General features: G+C 44.9%; 1 protein-coding gene across 2 annotated transcripts in view; it reads left to right on the top strand.

Moving 5' to 3' along the window:
• The window catches only part of NSUN2 (NOP2/Sun RNA methyltransferase 2), a 153,811-nt gene that overhangs the window by 72,967 nt on the left and 57,599 nt on the right, over positions 1–23,245 (top strand). For both annotated transcript variants that reach the window (XM_073630839.1, XM_073630838.1), the window contains 3 exons: positions 3,527–3,657; positions 10,843–10,916; positions 22,268–22,395. In XM_073630839.1, coding sequence (XP_073486940.1) covers positions 3,527–3,657; positions 10,843–10,916; positions 22,268–22,395 — 333 coding nt within the window. The remainder of the gene's footprint in view (positions 1–3,526; positions 3,658–10,842; positions 10,917–22,267; positions 22,396–23,245) is intronic.

The following is a 23,245-nucleotide window of genomic DNA, read 5'->3' as shown; positions in this document are numbered from 1 at the left end:
TTGTGTCTCCCTCCCTTCAGTTGGCATTGCTATGGGACATCCCACATAGTAACTACTATGGCTGTGTGTCGCGTGATGTACGATAAGAAAATAGGATTTTTATAACAGCTTACCTGTAAAATCCTTTTCTTTGAAGTACATCACGGGACACAGAGGTTCCTCCCTTCTTGGTATTCACGTGTATTGCTTTGCTACAAAACTGAGGTACTCCCACCAGTGGGAGGGGTTATATAGGGAGTGCACTTTTTAATTTAGGGCGTGCCAGTGTCCATCACTTGAAGGTGGCCTATAACCCCACATAGTAACTACTATGGCTCTGTGTCCCGTGATGTACTTCAAAGAAAAGGATTTTACAGGTAAGCTGTTTTAAAAATCCTATTTTTCGCATGGAGTCAATCCAATCAGTTGTCCATCTTACAAGGAGAACTTTTTATGTCCATCGACGTCAAGGGTGCATACCTCTATGGGCATATTTCACCGCTCACTAGAAATATTTACTTTTTAAGGTAGAAAATCTTAATTTACAGTTTGTAGCTCTGCTTTCGGTCTAGCTACTGCACCTTGAGTGTTTACAAAGGTTTTGGCTCCTCCTTTAGCCAGACTAAGGGCCCAAGGTATAACGATAGTTTACCTAGACGATTGGCTCTTGATAGAACAGTCGGTAGCCCGCTTAGCCCAAAGTATGGTCACCACATTCAACTACCTGGAATACCTAGTTTGGATTCTCAACCTAGAGAAATCTTCCTTAAAACCATTAAGGAGTTTAAAATACTTGGGTCTGTTCATATACACCCAGAAAAGGGTATTCTTGCCCCAGGCAAAGATCAGCGCCATAAAGGAAATTATTAAAGTGGTCGAGGCAAGATGAATCCTTCTATTGGAACAAGAGGGTTCAAGCTCTAGATTTTCCAATGTGTCTGACTCCAAAGGTGCGCCGGAGCCTCAGTTTATGGTTGTTAACCAAAAAAACTGCAAAGGGAAAAATCCTTCCTACAGTTACCTGGGAAGTGGTAACAACATACACCAACTTTTTTAGGTTGGGGAGCAGTCTTGAAAGATATAACTGTCCATGAGAAGTGGTCCAACATTCTACAGATTCGGGCAGAGAGCTTGGTCCTGATGGCCTGGACATTTAATTTGCGGAGCTGTCCTGTCAGGATCCAATCCGACAATGCCACAGCAGTGGCCTATATCAATCACCAAGGGGGCACAAGAAGTTGTGTGGCCCAGAGAGGGGTGAATCATATCCTATCTTGGGCAGAAAACAATGTACCTTGCCTATTGGCCTTTTTTTCATTCTAGGAATAGAAAATTGGCAGGCGGTCTATTTGAGTCGCCAGCAGTTGTTCCCGGGAGAATGACAGCAGCTGGAGAACACAACTTTTTGTAGAATTCCTCCACCATGGGGTACAGTTGAGTAGAACACTTTGGAGATGAAAACGCCTTCTCTGGGTGAGCTCAATTGACATACAGCACTTCTTCAGTTGAGGGTGCACTGAAAAAGATTTGGAATATTTAGGTAGTTTTCATTACCCAAATACAGTGACTTTGAGAAGAGGCCGCTGGAAGTGGCTACTTAAAGTTTTGTTTGCACCGCATCCACCAGAATGTCCACTGTAGTCTTATGTGTCTGAGATAGCCTTGCACCCTGTCCTCAACAGCTTTCTTCTCATTTTCCTCATTTTTCCTCATTCTGACGATGTTTATCCAACACCTCATTTCCCCTCACCAGAGAGAATCCCTTTGGTCTCACAAAACTCCTGCAGAAAATTCTTCCATTATTACAAAGTAAATGGTGGATTGTGCCCCCCCCCCCCCCCCCCCGAAACAGTGAAAATACCAGATAAAGGCTGGGATACAGAACTAAGCTGACCCTTAGGGGAGCCATCACGGGGTGGACTCTGCAGGGTGTCCTTCCTACCTCATAGAGGTATTTGGGAGCCTACATTGTTGCACTATCTTATAATTCCATGGCTTGCGAAGGGTAAAGGAGGCCTGTTAAACCCAAATGGGAATGGCCACTTAGCTGAGAAGAGTGTCAACCCAGGCCAGACATCTATGTGGCAAGTCACTGCCGATTTAAGTGTCCCAGTGCTTGTGGAACACTGATACCTATGCACTGTAGACCTGATGCAACTGTGCAGGAGCTGTACCCCAGGAAGTAGCTAGACCAGCATAGGATCTGGGTCCCTGCTATTGTAGCTGGGAGCTGCCATTCGCACATGCTTCCATGCTAAGGGAACAGACAAAATGGCACCTATTACATATGTGTGTTGTGCCCAATCCTTTCCTTTTAAATGCTGCTATTGGGGCTGGGTCACACCGCACACAGTAACCACTACCCCAAATGCACTAGGGAAAGCAAGGGAAAACTGCCACATGTTCCACCACAGAGGCACTTGCCATTCCTTGGTGGATTGCCAGAAGGCCCAATCTTCACCTCTCGGTGGTAGCACCCAGCAAAGCCTTTAGGCACGTAAAGGGGTTTATTGCCCTGGACCTGTACAGCACCCTGCCAGTGTACCCTGGAGATCGCTGCTCACAGGATCCAGCGCTGACTGGCAACATTTCAGGCCATCCCTGCTATTGCATGGGGTTCCTCAGGGTACATTCCCTCTTGGTGTCAGGGCAGTAGGCTGCAGATGAAGCCTTTCCCTTTCCCAGCAAGGGTGTTTAGAATAGACTATAAATATGGAACTCAAGTCCACCTTCTTAGAGATCTGTAGGAAAGTTTATCTACGAACACTAGCTGAAAACTAAGACTTAGCTGAGCTTGGAGAAGTTTTGCCTGGATATAGGGATTCCTGCCTTTTTTTGGGACCGTGTCCATTCATCTGATGGTCACAGCATAACCCAAGTAGTCATGAATAGCAGGGTACAATGTTTCCTGTGATGTACAATGTAATAAACATTTTGTCTTCTGACTTTTTTTTTCCTTTTGCAACTCACAAATTAACTCCCTTCAGTGTGCTGCTTCCAGATAAGCTTTGTTTTTTATTGTTCTCTATGAAATATGTCCCAATTGAGATAATCCCCTATGTTAGGGTAAGAACCATGTTTTGCAGAGAATGTATGCAACTGATACCTGTTATTGAAGAAGCAGGTTTTAAATAAATAAGTTTACTGTAAAAAAAAAAAAAGTGCTGGAGGATTTTTTAAAACACATTTTTACATGAATCCTTCATGTTTGCAAGGCCTGATTTATATAGCCCTTCAACCAGTTACATTGAACTAAAGGCTGTAATGTAACAAGATTGGTAAAAAGCCAAGAGAGGTGAATACTTTTTCAAGGCGCTGTATGTGTCACGCGGAGTTAAAGGCTTTGCCATTTGATACTGGATGAATAATGCTTTCTCCATTTATGCTCATCTTCCTCTATATAATTCTCTTGCTGTTTTGAAAGTGTTAATGTAGTCTTTTAACTGATGTCTATATGGATAAAAGAGGAAGCATACCGTGTTTTCAGGAGAAGAATCTTTTGAAACTGCATGCAAGTTGTTGTTAACCTTCATTTTGCATTTTCTAGGTTACAGATTAGAATTGCTACCCGTGGTGTTGAGCAGCTGGCAGAAGGGGGAAGGATGGTGTATTCAACATGCTCACTGAATCCTATTGAAGATGAAGCTGTTATATCCTCCCTGCTGGAGAAAAGTGAAGGCAAGGCCATGCATTCTCTCTTCACAAGCCGAGCAAGACACATTTTAAATCACTAGACACAGAAAAACATAATGTTCTAGAGAAGCCTATTCAATTATTTCTCAGTGAGCAAAATGATTTACATATATTTTGTAATCTGTGATAGCTTTGTGTCAGTACTGAAAATTGACTTCCTTACCTTTTTTTAGTAATTATAAAGAAAATCTGTACTTGTATATGGGGGATAATGTATTAGATGATATACTTGTGTATTTTAGTAATTCTTGTCCATCTATTCATAAATAACCAGTAACCAATAATAAATACCCTGGTAGGTATTGCTGCTGGGAGAAAGCTGTGGGACAAAGTCAAGGTCCACTTGTTTTTTTAGAGAATCTGTAACGTGAGCAGGTGTTGCAGCAATTGTCAAATTCACATAACTGAATGTTTTATAGATGTGAATCTGAGAACATTACTAGGTGAGCATTTTTAGTTTTTATTTATTTTTTTGTACACCTTGAAAATGGTGCTTTACTATGACAGGATGGGGCAGAATATGCAAATCCTGTTTAGAGTGTGACATGCACTCTCCCCTTCACACTCCTAACAAGCAGCACATGGTCCATCCCATCATTGCTGTGTTAGTAGAATCTCTCACTGGCTGCTCCCCAGCCTTTACAGTGTTAGTTTTGGAGTCCAAATGGCAGCTTGGGTTATACCCCTTCTCTTTAAAATACTGCTAAAGTAAAACATGCAGTTAAGAGATGATGGCAGGCACTTTAACAGCTGTCCTGTCTCCTGTGCTGCTAGTGTAATGCTAGTGATTTATTTTCTTTTTTGTACATCACGGGACACAGAGCCACAGTATTTACTAAATGGATTATATAGGCACCTCTAGGTGATGGACACTGGCACACCCTAGACATAAAGTTTAGCTCCCTATATAACCCCTCCCCTTATTGGGAGTACCTCAGTTTTTTCGCCAGTGTCTTAGGTTTTAGTCACGAGTAAAGATGTGCTGTGCTGAGCTCCGCTGGAATATTCCTTGCTGGGGCAAGCCATGCAACCGGATCCATTCAAAGTTTCTTTTCCAGGCTGAATTGAATAGGACCTGGGCAAGGACAAGGACAAGGTTTTACCTGTAACGATTCACTTTTTGGAGAGCTGGACCCCGGGATCCGGTATTTGTGTTTTTCAGCCATATTCCTGGCGGGGTGCTTTTTACAGGCCCAGAGCTGTGGATCTCCCGATTATAAAGGGGGCCCCAGTCCCTGAAGGTTTTTTAACGGAGCCCATTGTGAGTAGTGAAGATTGGGTCTGTTTGGCTTACCACAGAACCCTGCAGCCAGATAAGGTAAGGGAGATTCCTAAAGAATTTTTCTAATTCTTGTGGGTTTTCTCCTTTAACCACTTCAATACCAGGCACTTACGCACCTTCCTGCCCAAGCCAATTTTTCAGCTGTCGCAATTTGAATGACAATTGCGCGGTCATGCTTCACTGTACACAAACAATTTTTTTTTTATCAATTTGTTCCCAAAAATAGAGCTTTCTTTTGGTGGTATTTGATCACCTCTGTAATTTTTACTTTTTGCGCAACAAATAAAAAGACCGAAAATTTTGAAAAAAAATTAAGTTTTTCTTTGTTTCTGTAAAAATTTTTTTTTAGTAAACAAGTACGTTTTCTTCTTGTAATGACGGGCACTGTTATGGCTGCACTGATGGGCACTGTTGAGCACTGATGATGGGCACTTATGGGTTTCACTGATAGGTGGCACAGATGGGCACTGGGCACAGAGGTGGCACTGATGACACTGATGGGTGGCGTTGCTGGGCATCACTTTTTTTTAGCTGGACCATAATTTTGCCAGTCAGTGCCCATTTGTGGGCACTGATTGGCATGTATTGTGCAAATTTTTTCATATGTGGATGGACATGGTGTACATACCTGGCCATCCACATGTTGCCCCCTTCCCTGGTGGTCCTGGGCGGCATGATGGTGGGCATCCTTTGGGGGGGCTGCGCTGATAAACCGTGCAGACCCCCCTGTCAGGAGAGCAGTCGATCGGCTCTCCTCTACTCGTGTCTGTCAGACGCGAGTGAGGAAAAGCCAGTCACCAGCTTTTACTGTTTACACTGTGATCAGCCGTGATTGGACACAGCTGATCACGTGGTAAAGAGCCTCTGTTGGATAACTGAATAACTGGGCGGGAAGTGGTTAAGTTACTGTTGCTATGCCTAAAGTCGCCATCGGGGGCTGACAAGAGCACGTACCTGTTCCATGCTTGTCAGCCTTGCTCAGTGTCACAAGCTACACGCTTCCTCCAAGCCCAAGCTCCAGGTATGATGTGGGAAGAGGTGTGTTTTTTTTTTTTTTTTTTTTTTTTTTTCTTTTTGGGAATGTCCCCCCACAGATTCTGTTCCAGGCTAGAGGCCATGGGACAGTCGGTGGTATGCCGCAATGCTACCGCTATTACGTCGGCTCTCCATCCACCTGCCCTCCTCTCTCTCCTCTGCCCCAGCCCCCCCTCCACATGTGATCCGGTTGGATCGAATCCCCCGCTCGTACGGGAAAGCGGTCGGTTTTTGAAAAAAGATGAGGGGACGGAAGGGGTGGTCGGAGAAGGGGGGGCGGAGCTTCAGCGCGGTTCAACACCCACAAACATGGGCCATGCTTAGCTATAAAGGTGCACTTTTTGCAGGTGCACACAGCTGAAGGAAGGACACAGAGCAGATGGATGGCATGTGAGAGTGGGTGACAGGCATTCCCAGGCACATTTACTTAGCATCAGACTGAGCCTTGATAGCGGCAGTTGCTGAACTATTTTGCTCAGCAGTGGGTGCATTTCTGATAGTACCTCTACATTTGTGCATTGCACAATATATGGACAACACGCAAATGCTTAGGGATCCAACCGATAAAAAAAATTGGAATTCCTGTTAAATTTTTTTCCTTGGCAGGTTCAGTAGCTCAACCTGCAGTGGCGGCACTTGGGGTATGTCAGTTCTTGAGAGACCACTTGAAACAGGTACTCAAGGTTTTCCCTGAACAGCAGGCCCAGGAGTTAGCCGAGCTGCCAGCGGCTTTGTCTTTTGCAGTTGACGCAATCAGATTCTATCCTTCAGACCTCTTGCCTTACGCTTGGGTTGGTGCATATGCGTAGAATCTTATGGTTGAAAAATTGGTCAGCCGAAGCGCCATGCAAAAAGCTCCTGGCTGGTTTCCCCTTCCGTGGTGTAAGGCTGTTTGAGGATGACTTGGACAATTATATCCAATTAATTTCAAGTGAGAAAAGTACCCTTTTGCCAGTTAAGTAAAGGAGTAAACATCCCTCATTTAAACGGGCTCTTAAGTGCCAGGGGCATCAGCCTCCAGGCAGTCGCGACAGCCTCCCAGGTCAGGTTTAAGAGGTAAAACTCAGTCAACCCCAGGGACAAATGAAGTCCTGGGGGAGGAAATCAAGACAGAACGCTAAAGCCTCTTTATGAAGGGGCGCCCCCGCTCGTTCGAGTGGGGGGAAGACTGCTACAGTTCTCAAGGGTCTGGCAGGAGGATTTTCAGGACAGATGGGTGGTCTCCATAATAACTCTAGGTTACAAACTAGAGTTCCGAGAATTCCCATCTCCTCGTTTTCCTCAGATCAAATGTTCCCAAGGACCCAGAGAAAAGGAGTCTCTCTTTCAAGCGTTGGAGCGACTTTTGTCGCAAAAAGTAATCATGGTGATTCCCATGGAAGAGCAGGGATTGGGGTTTTATTCAAACCTTTTCATGGTGCCAAAGCCAAATCGGTGTTGTCAGACCCATTCTAGATCTCAAAGAACTAAACCGGTTCCCAAAAATTTGATCTTTTCACATGGAATCCGATCAGTAGTCTCCATCCTAAAAGGAGGAGAACTTCTGGCATCAATAGACATCAAGGATGCATACCTGCATGTGCCCATTTTCCCCACACATCAGAAATATCTGCGTTTTCGAAGTGGAAATTGTTCGTTTTTTAGTTAGTAGCTCTACCTTTCGGTCTAGCTACTGAACCTCGGGTGTTTACAAAGGTCCTGGCCCTCCTCTGGCCAGATTAAGGGCCCAGGGTATAACGATTATAGCGTAACTAGACGACCTGCTCTTAATAGACCGGTCGGTAGCCCGCTTAGACCAAAGATGGTAACCACAGTCAACTAACTGGAACACCTAGGTTGGGTCCTCAACCTAGAGAAGTCTTCTTTAAAACCAGTAAGAAGACTAGAGTACTTGGGTCTGGTTATAGATACAACCCAGAAGAGGGTGTTTTTACCCCAGGCAAAAATCAGCACCATAAAGGAGCTGGTGCAGTTAGTCAGGGTGAAGAAGGGTTTTTCTATTTGCCTTTTTATGAGGTTGGGAAAGATGGTGGCTTCATTCGAAGCAGTTCCCTATGCTCAGTTTCATTCGAGTCTGCTGCAAAACAATATTCTGTCTGCCTGGAACACGAAAGTCAGACCCTCAGTTGGTGGTTGGTACCCGTGAATCTGCGGAAAGGGAAATCCTTTTTGCCAGTTACCTGGGGTTGGGGAGCAGTTCTGGAAGAGACGATTGTCCAAGGGAAATGGTCCAAAATCGAGAGGACCTTGCCCATCAACATTCTAGAGATTTGGGCAGCGTACCTAGCCCTAAAGGCTTGGACTTTCAGGTTGCAGGGTTGTCCCCGTCAGGATCCAATCCGACAATGCCACAGCAGTGGCTTATATCAATCACCAAGGGGGCACCAGGTACGTGCAGCCCAGAGAGAAGTAAATCAGATCCTAAACTGGGCAGAAAAGCATGTGCCGTGCATATCGGCAATCTTCATTCCAGGGGCAAAGAACTGGCAGGCGGACTACTTTAAGTCGCCAGCAGTTGTTCCTGGGGGAATGGTCTCTTCACCCCGACATCTTCCTGTCTATATGCCAAAAAAATGGGGATCCCGGACGTAGATCTGTTTGCGTCCAGGTTCACCAACAAGATCAACAACTTTGTATCAAGAACAAGGGATCCACTCGCATGCGGAACAGATGTGTTGGTGACCCAGTGGGATCAGTTCTCACTGATTTATGCATTTCCTCCCATTCTGCTGCTACCATGACTTCTTCGCAGGATCAAGCAGGAAAAGAAGTCTGTACTTCTGGTGACCCAGAAGATCTTGGTATGCAGAAATAGTAAAAATGACGGTAGGGCCCCCATGGACCCTACCACCATGTCCAGACCTGCTATCACAGGGACCAGGGTTCCATCCTACCTTACAAACGCTAAATTTAACGGTTTGGCTATTGAAACCCACATTCTGAAGAATTGCGGGCTTTCAGGCTCGGTGATATCTACCTTGATTAATGCAAGTAAGCTAGCTTCCAAAGTCATTTATTATAGAGTTTGGAAGGCATATGTTTCCTGGTGTGAATCCAGGGGTTGGCATCCCAGAAACTGTCATAGGTAGAATCCTTGCTTTTCTGCAAATGGGGGTAGAGATGAAGCTGGCCCTACTATCAAGGGCCAGGTTTTGGCCTTATCGGTATTGTTTCAATGTCCGCTTGCTTCGCATTCTTTGGTTTGAAGCTTTATACGGGGGGTAACAGCTTAATCCACTAGTTAGAGCACTCCTGAACCCTTGGGACTTGAATTTAGTTCTGTCAGTATTACAGAAACAGCCTTTTAGAGCCGATACAATATATTCCCTTGGTCCTTTTGACAAGCAAATTTTTCTGGTAACCGTTTCCTCTGCAAGCAGGGTATCAGAATTGGCAACTTTCTTGTAAAGAGCCATATTTAATTATTCACAAGGATAGTATTGCGTCCTCATCCTAGCTTTCTACCGAAAGTGGTTTCAGGTTTTCATCTAAACCATGTTATTGTTCTGCCTTAATTTTTTCCAGAATCCTGTCCTGTTCTACGGTCACTACATTCTCTGGATGGTAGTGAGAGCGGTCAAAACCTATTTGGAGGCGTCTGCTTAGATTCGGAAAAGGGATGTTTTGTTTGTGTTGCTGAAGGTCCTAAAAAAGGACAGGCAGCGTTGAAATCTACTATTGCTAAGTGGATTCGGCAAGTAATTATTCAAGCTTATGGTTTGAAAGGGAAAGTTCCACCTTTTTTAAATCAAAGCGCACTCCACCAGGGCTTTTAGTGCTTCATGGGCAGTGCATCACCAGGCCTCCAGGGCTCAAATCTGCAAGGCCACAACTTGGTCTTCAGTCCATACGTTCACCAGATTCTATCAGGTAGATGCGAGAAGGCATGAGGATATCGCCTTTGGGCACAGTGTGCTGCAGGCAGCAGTATAAGGTCCTCAGGTCTGATTGCACCCTACCTTTTGTTGTGTCTCCCTCCCCTCAGATAGCATTGCTCTGGGACATCCTATTCAGTAAATACTGTGGCTGTGTCCCGTGATGTACTCGAAGAAAAGGATTTTACAGGTAAGCTGTTGTACTCAAAAAGGATTTTTACAACAGCTTACCTGTAAAATCATTTTCTTCGAGTACATCACGGTCCCTCCCCTCTTCTAATACACGTATATTGCTTCACTACAAAACTGAGGTACTCCCAGTAAGGGGAGGGGTTATATAGGGAACTAAACTTCCTGTCTAGGGTGTGCCAGTGTCCCATTACCTAAAGGTGCCTATATAACCCATTCAGTAAATACCGTGGCTCTGTGTCCCGTGATGTACTCAAAGAAAAGGATTTTGCAGGTAAGCTGTTCCTATTTTTGCTTGTTTGTAGTAGGTGAGTAACTAGTAGAAACTTCTGGATTTAACGAAGAGGCTATGGATAAGTGAATCTTTTAGTTTGGCAATTCACTGTTCATATATTAAATGATGTGAATCATGGGTTGCTCATTTCTAGCTTTTCTGCTATTGCTGGTCATTATGTGAGTCATAAAATACAATCTGTGGTCATCACAGCATAAAATATAGTCACTATAATCTGTGAATTAAAGGCCTTTTGTAAATTGCTGATCAATTAGCTTTTATCTATTTAATTGGCCATAATTTGCACATAAATATACCACTTAAAAATATCTACATGCTACAATTTATATCCATCTATGTCACTAGGACTGGTGTTTATGTAAAAGTATAGGCACATTCCTACCTTTCAGATAGCATGCTCTTGCATACACATTTCTCTAATGTTCTCTAAAGGAGTATCTATAAAGACTTCATTACTGATTGTAAATTTGTCTACTCGCTTTTTATTTTACTAGGATCCCTTGAGCTTGCTGATGTTTCTTCTGAGATTCCTGGATTGAAGTGGATGCCTGGAATCACCCACTGGAGGGTATTTTATGTTCAGTGCTGGATTATCAAATATAATTAACTTTACTTTTTAAGCACTTAAAGCTTTTTCTCCCCAGTCATCTTCCAGGACCGTCCCTGAGATGTAGCTCTTCCTCCTTGTGACTGGAAACGCATTGCCTTAAACGGTTAAGTCAGGCCTTCATTCAAACCCTTTAGTTTAAAAATAAGTAACACTGACTGGACCTTAAAATTATTGCATAACCCCAAAGAAGCGGGAAGTTGGCTGTCTTGAAAGACTACTGGAAAAAAAGAGTTAACGGTACATCTAACTCAGCTTATCCCCCAGTCCTCCTTCCAGGACAGCCCCTGAAATGATAAACTTACGTATTTGGATGGGGCGTTGCCGTGCCTGGTCTGACATATTAAAAGATCCATATGGTAATGGCGGACAAAGGTTGCAAAGAGCAAGCTGCCGCTTTGCACATCTGATCCTGGGTAACGCAAGCTCCTTCTGTCCATTAAGTGGACGAAACTCTAGTAGAATGGGCATTAAACCATGCAGAAAGGACTGCTTTTGTGCATTTGTATGATTCCAATATAGCTTGTTTAATCCATCTTGCTATGGTGAATTTTTAAGCTTGCTTTCCTTTCTTGGCGCCCGCCTACAAAACAGAGTGCTTTAAAATAGTGTAGTCCTTTACTTCCAGGTGGGACAAAACAAATTGCCTTACATCTAAGACGCTTATGGTAAGTTTTTTTTTTTCCTCATTTGAGGGATTTCAACAAAATGTAGTTAGAGCTATGTCTTGAATTCTATAAAAAGATGGTTTGGTGATAACCCAGGATCGGTCATTAAAATAGTCTTCCAGAACCGTCAAATAGGGTTCATTAATAGACAGGGACTGAAGCTTGCTGATTCTGCAAGCAGAGGTGATCACCACTACTAAATATGCTGTCTTCAAGGTTAGTTAGAAGCTTAAAGTGGAAGTCCATGCAAAAACTAAAATCCCTGCATCTATAGACACCAGGGATCTAACACTAACCTCTGTAACCCTGTAAAGAAAAAATTAGTACAATACCTTTTTTGGATGCCGATCTGACCCGCACCAACCTGATCTCCAGAGGCGGAAGCTCTGCAGAGGACACGGCCGACAATGACTGTGAAATGAATGGTAAGTGACATCACCCATAGACTTACTATGGGGAGTCTGTTGTCTTCCTTCTCCTCTGCACCCGCCTCTACGATGATCCGGTCGGAGCAGCTCAGATCGGCTTCCAAAAAGGTATGTATACTCCTTTTCTTTATCGTACATCACGGAACACAGAGCCATAGTAGTTACTATGTGGGTTATAGGCCACCTTTAGGTGATGGACACTGGCACACCCTAAGACAGGCAGTTCACTCCCTATATAACCCCTCCCACTACTGGGAGTACCTCAGTTTTTTCGCCAGTGTCTTAGATGTTGGTCACGAGTAAAGGTCACGTGTAAAGATGTGCTAGGCTGAGCTCCACTGGAATATTCCTTTGCTGGGGCAAGTTTTGCAGCCGGATCCATTCAAAGTGTCTTTTCAGGCCGAATTGAATAGTACCCGGGCCTTGTGGTGGAAGAAACATGGTTTCGCCCGTAACGCTTCTCTTTTAGAGAGCTGGACCCAGGGATCCAGTGCTTTGGTTTTTTCAGCCACAAAGTTTCTTGGCGGGGTGCTTTGTGGGTCCAGGGGAGTGGAACCCACCGTGAGGGGTGAAGATTGGGTCTGTTGGTTTTACTACAGAATCCCTACGGCGGGATAAGGCAAGTGGGGATTCCTAAGGAATTTTAAATTTACTTATGGATTGTCTCCTTTAAAAGTAAATGTTGTCATGCCCAAAGTCACCACTGGGGGCTGTATAGAGCACGTACCTTGTTCATGCTTTTCATAGATCGCTCTGTGTCAGCAGAAGCTGCAGGCTTCCTCCGGCTAAACAGTCCCAGGCCTCCGGTAAGATGTTGGGGGGGGGGATTTTTTTCCAAAAACACCCCCCACCTGGACGGAAGCTCTCCCCCTCTCCCGGATAGGAAGGGGGAGGCCCAGAACGATCGGCGGATGCTGATCCGTTCTTCCACCGCTTCTGTACGGCTGTTAGTCATCTGCTCTTCTCCTCGCCAATCCCCCCCACACACACACACACACGCGCAGATCCCGTCGGATGGGAGACCCGCGCGGGAAAACGCTCTTTTGAAAAGAGGAGGGGGGGCGCGGTGGAAAGACGGAGGGGTAGTGGCTTGGCCCAGCTTTAGCCTGCTGCAACGTCCAGCGCGGGAGTGCATTATGAAAAGCTCCACTGCAGCTGTCGGAGGGACACGAGCAGAAGGGGGCATGTAAGTGGTGACACAGGCATTCCCTTGGCACATTTACTGAGCCTCAGGCTGAGCATTAATAGCAGCGGCAGTTGCTGGACTGTTTGCTCAAGCAGTGGGTGCAATTTCTTCTGGCAGTACCTCTGCATTGGGCTATGGTCAGAAGGGGAGGTAGAAACACCCAAAAAAAAAGGGCTCAAAAGGGTCTCCCTTAAACTCTTAAGAAACTTCGTCTCATCTCTACAATGGCATCCTTCCCTGAAAGATCTGGGGTGGCTGGTCATAGTGTGCCATTGGGGCCGTCAAATGTTGCAACTGTTTCCAACACTGAAGCCCCTGTCTATATTACTGAAGAGGTTCCTCAGCTATGATAGGATTGGAAGAAAGGTTAGCGGCTTTAATCACATCTGCCCAGAATGGGGAAAAAAAGCGACGGGTCCCCTTCCACTACCCTGGACCCTCAAACAGAGGAACTGGGGGCAGGAGAAGATGAATTTCCCTCAGGGGACCGTGAGGAGGCTGACGACTCCTCTTCTGAGGGGTCAAATGCGGAAGGATCCCCTTCAGCTTCACAATCTGAAAGCTTGATGGCGCAATCTCTTACGGAGTTGGTCTGTTCCACTTTTATGCTACCCTTAACTGAGTCGGTTGTGAAGCCCACTTCTTGTTTGGGTTAGCTAAAGCCTTCTCAAGCTGTGCATACCTTTCCTGTCCATTCATTGCTGGAACAGATTATGTATTCTGAGTGGGATCACCCAGATAAGCATTTTTTTCCTCCTAAAAAGTTTTCAACATTTTATCCTATGGAGGAAAAATTCACTAAAAGGTGGGATAGATCCTAGCAATTGACGCTGCTATATCCTCTGTGAATAAAAGTTTGACTTGTCCAGTAGACAATGCTCAAATGCTTAGGGATCCAACGGATAAGAAATTGAAATTCCTGTTAATTGCGTTTTCTCTGGCATGTTCAGTGACTCAACCTGCAGTGGCAGCAATTGGTGTACGTGAATCCTTGAAAGACCAGTTAAAACAGGTGCTCAAGGTTATCCCTGATCAGCAGGCCCCGGAGTTACCAGGGGCTTTATGTTTTGCAATAGATGCTATGAGAGATTCTATTCAGGCCTCGCGCCTTACGCTTGGGCTGGTGCATATGCGTAGAATACTATGGTTGAAAAATTGGTCAGCCAAAGCGCCATGCAAAAAGCTCCTGGCTAGTTTTCCTGTCCGCTGTGAACGCCTGTTTGGGGATGATTTGGATAAATACATCCAAAAAATTTCTAGTGGAAAAAGTACACCTTTGCCAGTTAGGAAAAGGAGTTGGTGTATTGCATTTAAACAAGCTCCTTCTCCAGTGCCAGGGACATCAGCCTCCAGGCAGTCATGACGGCCTCTGCCGTCAAGTTCAAGGGGTAAACCTCAGGGTCAACCCCAGGAACAAAAGAAGTCCTGGGGGAGGAAACCTACAAAACAAAATACTAAAGCCTCCTTATGAAGGGGCGCCCCAGCTCGCTCGAGTGGGGGGGGGGGGAGACTTCTGCCGTTCTCAAGGGTCTGGCAGGAAGAGTGTCGACAGATGGGTGACGACTTCCTCAATAGTTCTAGGGTACAAACTAGAGTTTCGAGAGTCCCCATTTCCTCGTTTTCTCAGATCAAACATTCCCAAGGATCCAGAAAAAAAAGAAGTCTCTCTTTCAAGTATTGGATCGTCTTTTGTCTCAAAGTGATCTCGGTGGTCCCCATGGAAGAGCAGGGATTGGGGTTTTCAAACCTTTTCACGGTGCCAAAACCAAATGGAGATTTCAGACCCATTCTAGATCTCGATCTAAACCGGTTCCTGAATAAGGATGAGCTCCGGCGTGTTCGCATGCTGAACGTGCAGAGCCCGCCAGGAAGTCGGCACGGCACAGCGCTAATCACAGTCAGTGAGACATTTGAGGAAGTAGAATTGTAAGTGACACTGAAGGTGCGTTGGGATAGGTAGGATGAGAGCAACTGAAGAGCACAGTCACGGAGACCGAGGGAGTAAAGTTTTTTGAGGAGGACGGGGTGGTCACAACCGTGTCAAAGGCAGCTGAAAGATCCAGAAGTAGGAGTACAGAATAATGTCCGTTTGGTTTTTGCAATTAGGTCATTTGTGAGTTTTTAAAGAGCAGTTTCTGTGGAGTGTTGAGGGCGAAATCCAGATTGAAGGGGATCAAGAAGGTTGTTTTTAATGAGGTGGTCACTCGGTTGTAAACTAGGCGTTCAAGGAGTTTAGAGGAAAAGGGGAGCAAGGAGATGGGGCGTAGGTTATTAAGATTGGTAATGTCCAAGGACGGCTTTTTAAGTATGGGGGTGACCAGTGCATGTTTTAGAGCATTGGGGAAGATTCCAGAGGTGAGGGAGAGATTGAAGATGTGGGTTAGAGAGTGTAGAATGGAGTCAGAGGGTGACCGTAGCATATGAGAGGGAATAGGGTCCAGGGGACAGGTGGTTAGATGGGCGATAGAAAGGAGTTTAGCAACTTCGCCTGTAGTAACAGATTTGAATAGGGGGAGTGTCAGTTGTACCTGTTGAAATGGGGTCTTAGCTGGGGGAGATACCTGTAGAGTGGAGATTTCATCGCGGATTGTATCAGTCTTGTTTTTGAAGTGATTAGCGATCTCCTGGGCAGTGAGTGAGTCAGTGGGTGGAGGACAAAGTAGAGAGTTGAAGGTAGAGAAGAGTTTACGGGGACTGGATGAGAAGGTGTTAATAAGAGCTGTAAAATAGGTTTGCTTGGCAGTGTGGAGGAAAGAATAGTATTTTTGGAGGGCAGATTTGTATTGGTTGAGAGACTTAGTCTTGTGCCACAGACGCTCAAGAGCGCGACTACGTTTTTTGAGAATTTTAGTGTCATCTGTTTGCCAGGGTTGTAGGGGTCAAGGCCTGATTCTGGGTGTAGTGAGGGCAGCGAGCTTGTCCAAGGTGGAGGACAGGGATTTATTGTAGATGGACGTGGTTTGGGGTAGGACAGGGGAGAGATTTTGTCATAGGGGTGGTCAGTAGCAGAATAGAAGAGCGAGGAGTTGAAGTTGCGAAAATTTCTACGGGCGATTGTTAGGCGATTGGCAGGAAAGGTGGTGGAAGACAGGGGGAGAGAGAAACTAATAAAGTGATGGTCAGAGAGAGGAAAAGGATTGTTTGAGAAGTTGCATGGAGTGTATGGGTAGGAGAATACAAGGTCAAGGGTGTTGCCATCAGAGTGAGTAGAAGCCTGTACCCATTGCTTCAGGTCAAATGAACTAAAGTTTAGAAGTAGCAGGAGTGTTTGTATTAGCAGGGATGTTGAAATCACAGAGAAGGATTGTGGGAATTTCCAAAGAGAAAGTAGGGTAGCCAAGCAGAAAACTCATCAAGGAAAGTTGATAATGGTCCAGGGGGGCGGTAGATCACAGCAATTCTTAGGGAAGTAGGAGAGAATAGATGTATACAGTGGGCTTCAAATGATGAGAGAGAAAAAGAGGGAGGAGCGTGAATAACCTGGAAGGTGCATTGGGGGGATAGGAGGAATCCCACTCCAACTCCCTTGCGTCCATTAGGCCTAGGGGAGTGAGTCCAGTGAAGGCCACCCTGGGATAGGGAAGCAGGAAAAAGGGTGTCATATTCGTGGAGCCAGGTTTTGGTGAGAGCAAGTAGATTAAAGGAATTAGTGTCAGAGGTCATGAACAGCAGTGAGTTTGTTGCAGACAGAGCGGGCGTTCCAGAGGGCGCAGGAGAGAGGGAGGCTGGCGCTGGGAAGAAGAGGAATGGAGACTAAATTGCATAGATTGCGACTACTACCAGAGGGTGTAGGGTGATGGTGATGGGTGTGTTGGGCACAGTTAAAAAAGGGAGGCCCAGGGTTTGGGGAAATATCACCAGCGGTTAGGAGAAGCAGAAGAGTAAGGGAGGCAATATGAGAATATGATTTGTATGAGGGGACATGCTTCAGTATCCTGGGGGGTTTGTTAGCAAGTGGGCTTAGAGTTAGAAAGAGGTGATGAGTGCAGTAATAGGGGGAGGGGAGAAGTGAGGGTGATATGTACAGATTGTGGGGTGGAGCAGAGGGGTGAAGAAAAGAGTTTGAGGAGAGAGGCTGCAATTGTGAAGAGGAGGGGGAGGTAAAGAGAGCATGTTTCAGAGAGGAAGGTGAGATAATTTGAAATTGAGGTCATCTGCAGTCTGTTGTAGTATGCTTTGTGCAAATCGCTGAAGTGCAAGAGCAGAAGTGCCACTTATTTCAAGAACCCCACTTCTTTGGAAGAACCCCTGTATGTGCAGCCCCCTGTATGTGTTCCCCCGTAAAGAAGGCCTTGTTTTTATACTGTGTGTTGGGTGTGGATACAATCTGGCAATTAATCAATTTAAGAGGGGATATTAGGAACACAGCTAGCAGAGCATGACTTTCACACCACAATCAACTGCAAGGGGATTAAAAGGACAAAATTATAAAGATAAGGGAACCCATAATTTAGGTAAGACTTAATGGCTAAATAAACATTGAAATAATGTGAGCATGGCTACAGATGGAGTTGAAACAGTGGTGGCAAACACAGATTTACCAAATATGCATTTGAGCAGTCAGTCGATGTTCAGTTTAAGGTATAGGGAGGTATAAACGCAGGTTTACCAAATATGCATTTGAGCAGTCAGTCAATGTTCAGTTTAAGGTATATGGAGGTATAAACGCAGGATTACCTGTGAAGACAGAAGAAAATGTTCAGATGGATGGTGCAGACGTGCCACTTATTTAAAGAACCGCACTTCTTTGGAAGAAACCCTGTATGGTTCATCAATCCCAGCTCCTGTGAAAGGAAGAGGGAGGGAGGGAATGTGAAAGAAACGTCCAGGCTGAAGGTGAATCCAGATGACAGTAAGATTGAGCCCTTACCGGAACCGGTGGTCCTCCTTTATAGAAAGGTCATATGCACATGCAGATACAGCCCTCTGCGGGGACAGATGGATTCCAACGTCCGGATCCTCAGACATCTGTGATGTTCCAGGGGCAGGTCACTCCGAGGTATCAACCTAGGGAGAAGCACTCACTGGTCTGTTATCAGCCTCTTGCAATCTTCTGCGTAGCAGTGCTCAGGCTTGGGGAGGATGGAGCAGCACACAGAGCCAATCAGGAGTGTTGCAGTGCAAAGAGTATGCAGATCTCCAAGTTATAAGAGAACACAAACAGCGTGAGATTGCAGAGCTTCCTCTTGTAAAGAGCCATATTTTATTATTCACAAGGATAGGGTAGTATTGCGTCCTCATCCTAACTTTCTACCAAAGGTAGTGTCAGGTTTTCATCTAAACCAGGATATTGTTCTGCCTTTGTTTTTTCCAGGACCATGTTCTATGGAAGAAAAATCACGACATTCTCTTGATATGGTGAGAGCAGTCAGTCTACTTGAAGGTGACTGCTCAGATTCGAAAAATGGATGTTTTGTTTGTGTTGCCTGAAGGGCCTAAAAGAGGACAGGCAGCATCGAAATCTACCATTTCTAAATGGATTCGGCAAGTAATTGTTCAAGCTTATGTTTTGAAGAGGAAGATTCCACCCTCTCAAATCAAAGCCCACTCCACCAGGGCTGTTAGTGTTTCGTGGGCAGTGCATCACCAAACCTCCATGGCTCAAATCTGCAAGGCCACAACTTGGTCTTCAGTCCATACATTTACCAGATTCTATCAGGTGAATGTAAAAAGGCAGGAGGATATCTCCTTTGGGCGCAGTGTGCAGCAGTATAAGTCCTCTGGTCTCATGGTGCCCTACATTTTTTGTGTCTCCCTCCCCTCAGTTGGCATTGCTCTGGGACATCCCACATAGTAACTACTATGCCTCTGTGTCCCATGATGTACGATAAAGAAAATAGGATTTTATAACGGCTTACCTGTAAAATAATTTTCTTGGAGTACATCACAGGACACAGAGGTCCCTCCCCTTTTAATACACGTATATTGCTTCGCTACAAAAACTGAGGTTCTCCCAGTAGTGGGTGGGGTTATATAGGGAGTGAACTTCCTGTCTTAGGGTGTGCCAGTGTCCATCACCTAAAGGTGGCCTATAACCCACATAGTAACTACTATGGCTCTGTGTCCTGTGATATACTCCATGAAAAGGATTTTACAGATGAGCTGTTATAAAAATCCTATTTTTTTTTACAGGGCTAGAGAGGTTAGTGTTAGATCCCTGGTGTCTATAGATGCAGGGATTTTAGTTTTTGCATGGACTTCTACTTTAATGCTGGTTTCAGAAATAGATTCAAACGAAAGCTTGCTTAGACCATTCAAGACAACCAAAAGGTTCCATTTTTAGAAGAAGAAATGTCTTTAATAGGCCTTACAAAATATTTTAATTGGATGATCTTCCTGAAGAGGTAGCTGCAGGTAAACACTTAATGCTGCTATATGCACCTTCATGGTGCTAAGTGCTAAATTCCGGTCAGCCCCATCTTGCAAGAAGTCCAAATGGTAGGAATAGTCTCTGAAATTATACTATTCTCTTGCAGCCATGAATTCAATTTTCTGCACATTTTCTTGTAAATTGCTCTAGTGAAAGGGCTACTACTGTTAATATCTAATTACTTTGTTTGACTCTGTCCGAGACTTCCAGATTCTTTATGATATCTTTCTCAGAAACCAGGCCTGTTAGTGATTGTAGAGTCTTGTTTTTTTTTTTTTTTCCATAAAAGTAATAAACATGTTATACTTACCTGCTCTGTGTAATGATTTTGCACAGAGCAGCCCAGATCCTTCTCTTCTCGGGTCCCTCTTTGGGTTTCCTGGCTCCTCCCTCCTGTCAAGTGCCCCCACAGCAAGCGGCTTGCTATGGGGGCACCAGAGCCAAGTCACAGCTCCCTGTGTCTATTCAGACACAGAGCTCTGGTTTAACCCCACCCCCTCTCTCACCTGATTGACCAATTGACAGCAGCGGGAGCCAATGGCGCCGCTGCTGTGTATCACTCAATCAGTAGGAGAGTCCCAGACGGCCGAGTCACTTGTGGACATCGCTGGACAGAAGTTGGGCTCAGGTAAGTATTAGGGGGTGCTGGGCGTCTCCTACACACAAGGCTTTTTATCTTAATGCATAGAATGCATTAAAAGAGAAGTGTGTTGTGTGTTTTTTTTTTTAACTTTTTTAATTCATACTTGCCTAAGTGGATGCAGCATCGGTCTGATGCTACGTCTGTCCCCCGGCGCCTCTACACTGAGAACTGAGCAATCAAACCCTGCCGATCGCTCAGTTCTCACAGCTCCCTGAGCAGAGGGCTGCTGACTCAGCAAGCGGGAGTCTAGTTTTGGCCATTTATTCTAAAGATGGATATCTTCTCTTCAATTAACTGGCAAAAAATGTCTTCCTCTCTGCAGTCTCTCGCTCTTTCAAAATGGCTTCTGAAAGGACTTTATGTCCTGGAATTAAATTGGATTTTCTTTTTTCAGGCCTTGATACATTAAATCATGTCTGCTCAACTGTACTCTTTCTTCTTCCATGCCAAGGTTGTCATAGATGGCATTTAAGAGCTCATCTATCTCTTCCAAGGATAGTTTGTACCTGGAAGCATTAGATCCACCTTCTCCTGGGTCTTGCTCGCTGTTAGAATCTGAGCCAGAACCATCAAAATCAATGGTTTCAATCTTGCTTTCTCTATCCTGTTTTACTGCATTTTCACACGTCAAAGGTAAAGATACTGCGTCTATCACGATAAAGGCAATACATCTTCTCCAGACGGAGAAAACAATAGCTGAAGGGCAGGATGGAGTGCTTGACTTCTAACTCGATATGCACCGAAATTTTGTCTTTTAAAACATATAGGCCGAAAATGATGTTATCTGCCTTTTACCATTGGGAGAAAAAAGTGCCGATAATGGCACCGAAAACGCAAACGATTTTCCCAGAAATTTAGTGTGCTTATGGTTTTTCATAGGTCATGTGACAGGTGCGTTAATGATGGGTTTTTGCTGCGTTTTCAATGGGGAGGTGTTCTTGAATGACGGCAGGGCGGAGCGGCTCTCATTCTGGGGCGCCATCCCAGAACAGCAGCTCTCGCGTGCCCGCAGCGATTGCGGCCACGCTGTGTTGCTGGGACACGGCGTGACCCCGATCTCTATAAAGAGCCACGTCCGCGGCTCTTTAACCATGTGATCGGCTGTGTCCAATCCACCGGTCACATGTAAACAAGGAAGTGCCGATAATCGGGGCTCCTCGCCTCACACTGACCGAGTGTGTGGCGAGAGCAGATCAGCGGCATCTCCACACAGGGGGACATGTAGGAATGTAATCAGGGCACCCTGATTACAGTATAGTAAAACGGTGTCAACATACAGTGCCCATAATTGCCCAGCAATCAGTGCCCATTAGTGATGCCAGTCAGTGCCACCTATCAGTGGTGCCCATCAATGCCCATCACTGCTGTCGATCAATGCCCATCAGTACCGCCTATCCATGCTGCCCATCAGTGTCCATAAGTGCGGCATATTAGTGCCTCCTCATCAGTGCCCACCAGTTCAGCCTATCAGTGCCGCCTCATCAGCGCACATCAGTGAAGGCGAAAAATTACTTGATTACAAAATTTACTGAGAGAAAAAAAGTAAACATTTTTTCTCCAAAACTTTTGGTCTTGTTTTTTGTTTATTTTTTTTGTAAAAAATAAAAAACCCAGCAGTGATTAAATACCACCAAAAGAAAGCTCTATTTGTATGAAGAAAATGCTAAAAAATTGTTTGGGTACAGTGTAGCATGACCGCGCAATTGTCATTCAAAGTGCGACAGCGCTGAAAGCTGAAAAATGCCTTGGACAGGAAGGGGGTGTAAGTGCCTGGCAGGCAAGTGGTTAATTAAAATTTTTGAATAGAATACAATTTTATATATTAAATATATTTTATAAAAACTGTCATTTTAGGTTTACGGCCAAGTGTATTCTGCATTTTTGGTTTCTGAACCTCTACTTTTGACCGTTTAAGGCAATGTGTTTCCTGTCACGAGAAGAGCTACATCTCAGGGGTTGTCCTGGAAGACTATTGAAAATAGTTACCTGTAAGTCTAACTCAGATTTTCTTTCCTAGGTAATGACCAAAGAAGGCCAGTGGTTCGATAAGTGGGAAGATGTACCTACAAGTAGACATACTCAGATCCGTCCAACTATGTTTCCTTGCGATGAAGAAAAAATGAAAGGAATGAATCTACACCGTTGGTATGCAAAGTATAGTCTTGATAGTTTGCATGTAGGGGGGTGAACATCAATTGTCATTTTCAGCCTGGTTCACACTAGTGCAACTGCAATTTCATTAGATTTCCATTGCGATTATGTAGTGCAACTGCAGTACAACTTGGTGCGTATTTGACGCAATCTTCATACTACTGCCATTTTTGGAGGAGGAGACTAATTGAGGGAAAAGGAATCGCATCAAAAATGTGCGTAGATATGTTTTTGTTTTGCTTCCATTGGAGTCTATGTAGCGCAGAATGGCACTGCATTATACCAAAGTAGAACTGTACACTTGCCCAAAGTCATGTTGCAGTTTTGTTGTATTTATGTGAACAGGCACCACTGAAATTAATGCGAGTTCCATTGCCATGCAGTTCTGTGTGACCCAAGTTGCATCTGAAATTGCACCAGTGTGCATCAAGCCTTGGAGAATGGCTCTTGCCCCTTTTTAGTTTTGTGATTTTTTTTTTTTTTTTTTTAACCATATACAGTATATGTCAAAATGAGTGGTGGACAAATATGGCTGTACTAGGGAGGGGTAGCATTTGTTGTAAGCTGAAACTATCAAGATTGACGGTGTTAAGATTCTTTGCTACACTGGATCTAAATTTCTCAGCATTCGGTTTGGAAGCTGTTCCTGGACTCAACTGGGCTGGATGTGCAAGGCCTACCATTTATGTGATGATCAAGCACAGGGCTCTGCGTTGTAGTGCTTTCCAGATCTCTGTGTATTCTGTTAGCTGCGGAACCATGACACGGCCACAGATGTGACCTGATCTCTGAAGTTTCAGTAAATAAAGCTGGGCAGGCTGAAACATTGGGAGCTACCTTACCG

Source organism: Aquarana catesbeiana, linkage group LG05, assembly GCF_042186555.1.
Source record: "Aquarana catesbeiana isolate 2022-GZ linkage group LG05, ASM4218655v1, whole genome shotgun sequence".
NCBI classification, from domain to species: Eukaryota; Metazoa; Chordata; class Amphibia; order Anura; family Ranidae; genus Aquarana; species Aquarana catesbeiana.
Note: the sequence above shows the minus strand (reverse complement) of the source record. Positions and strands in the feature narration are given on the sequence as shown.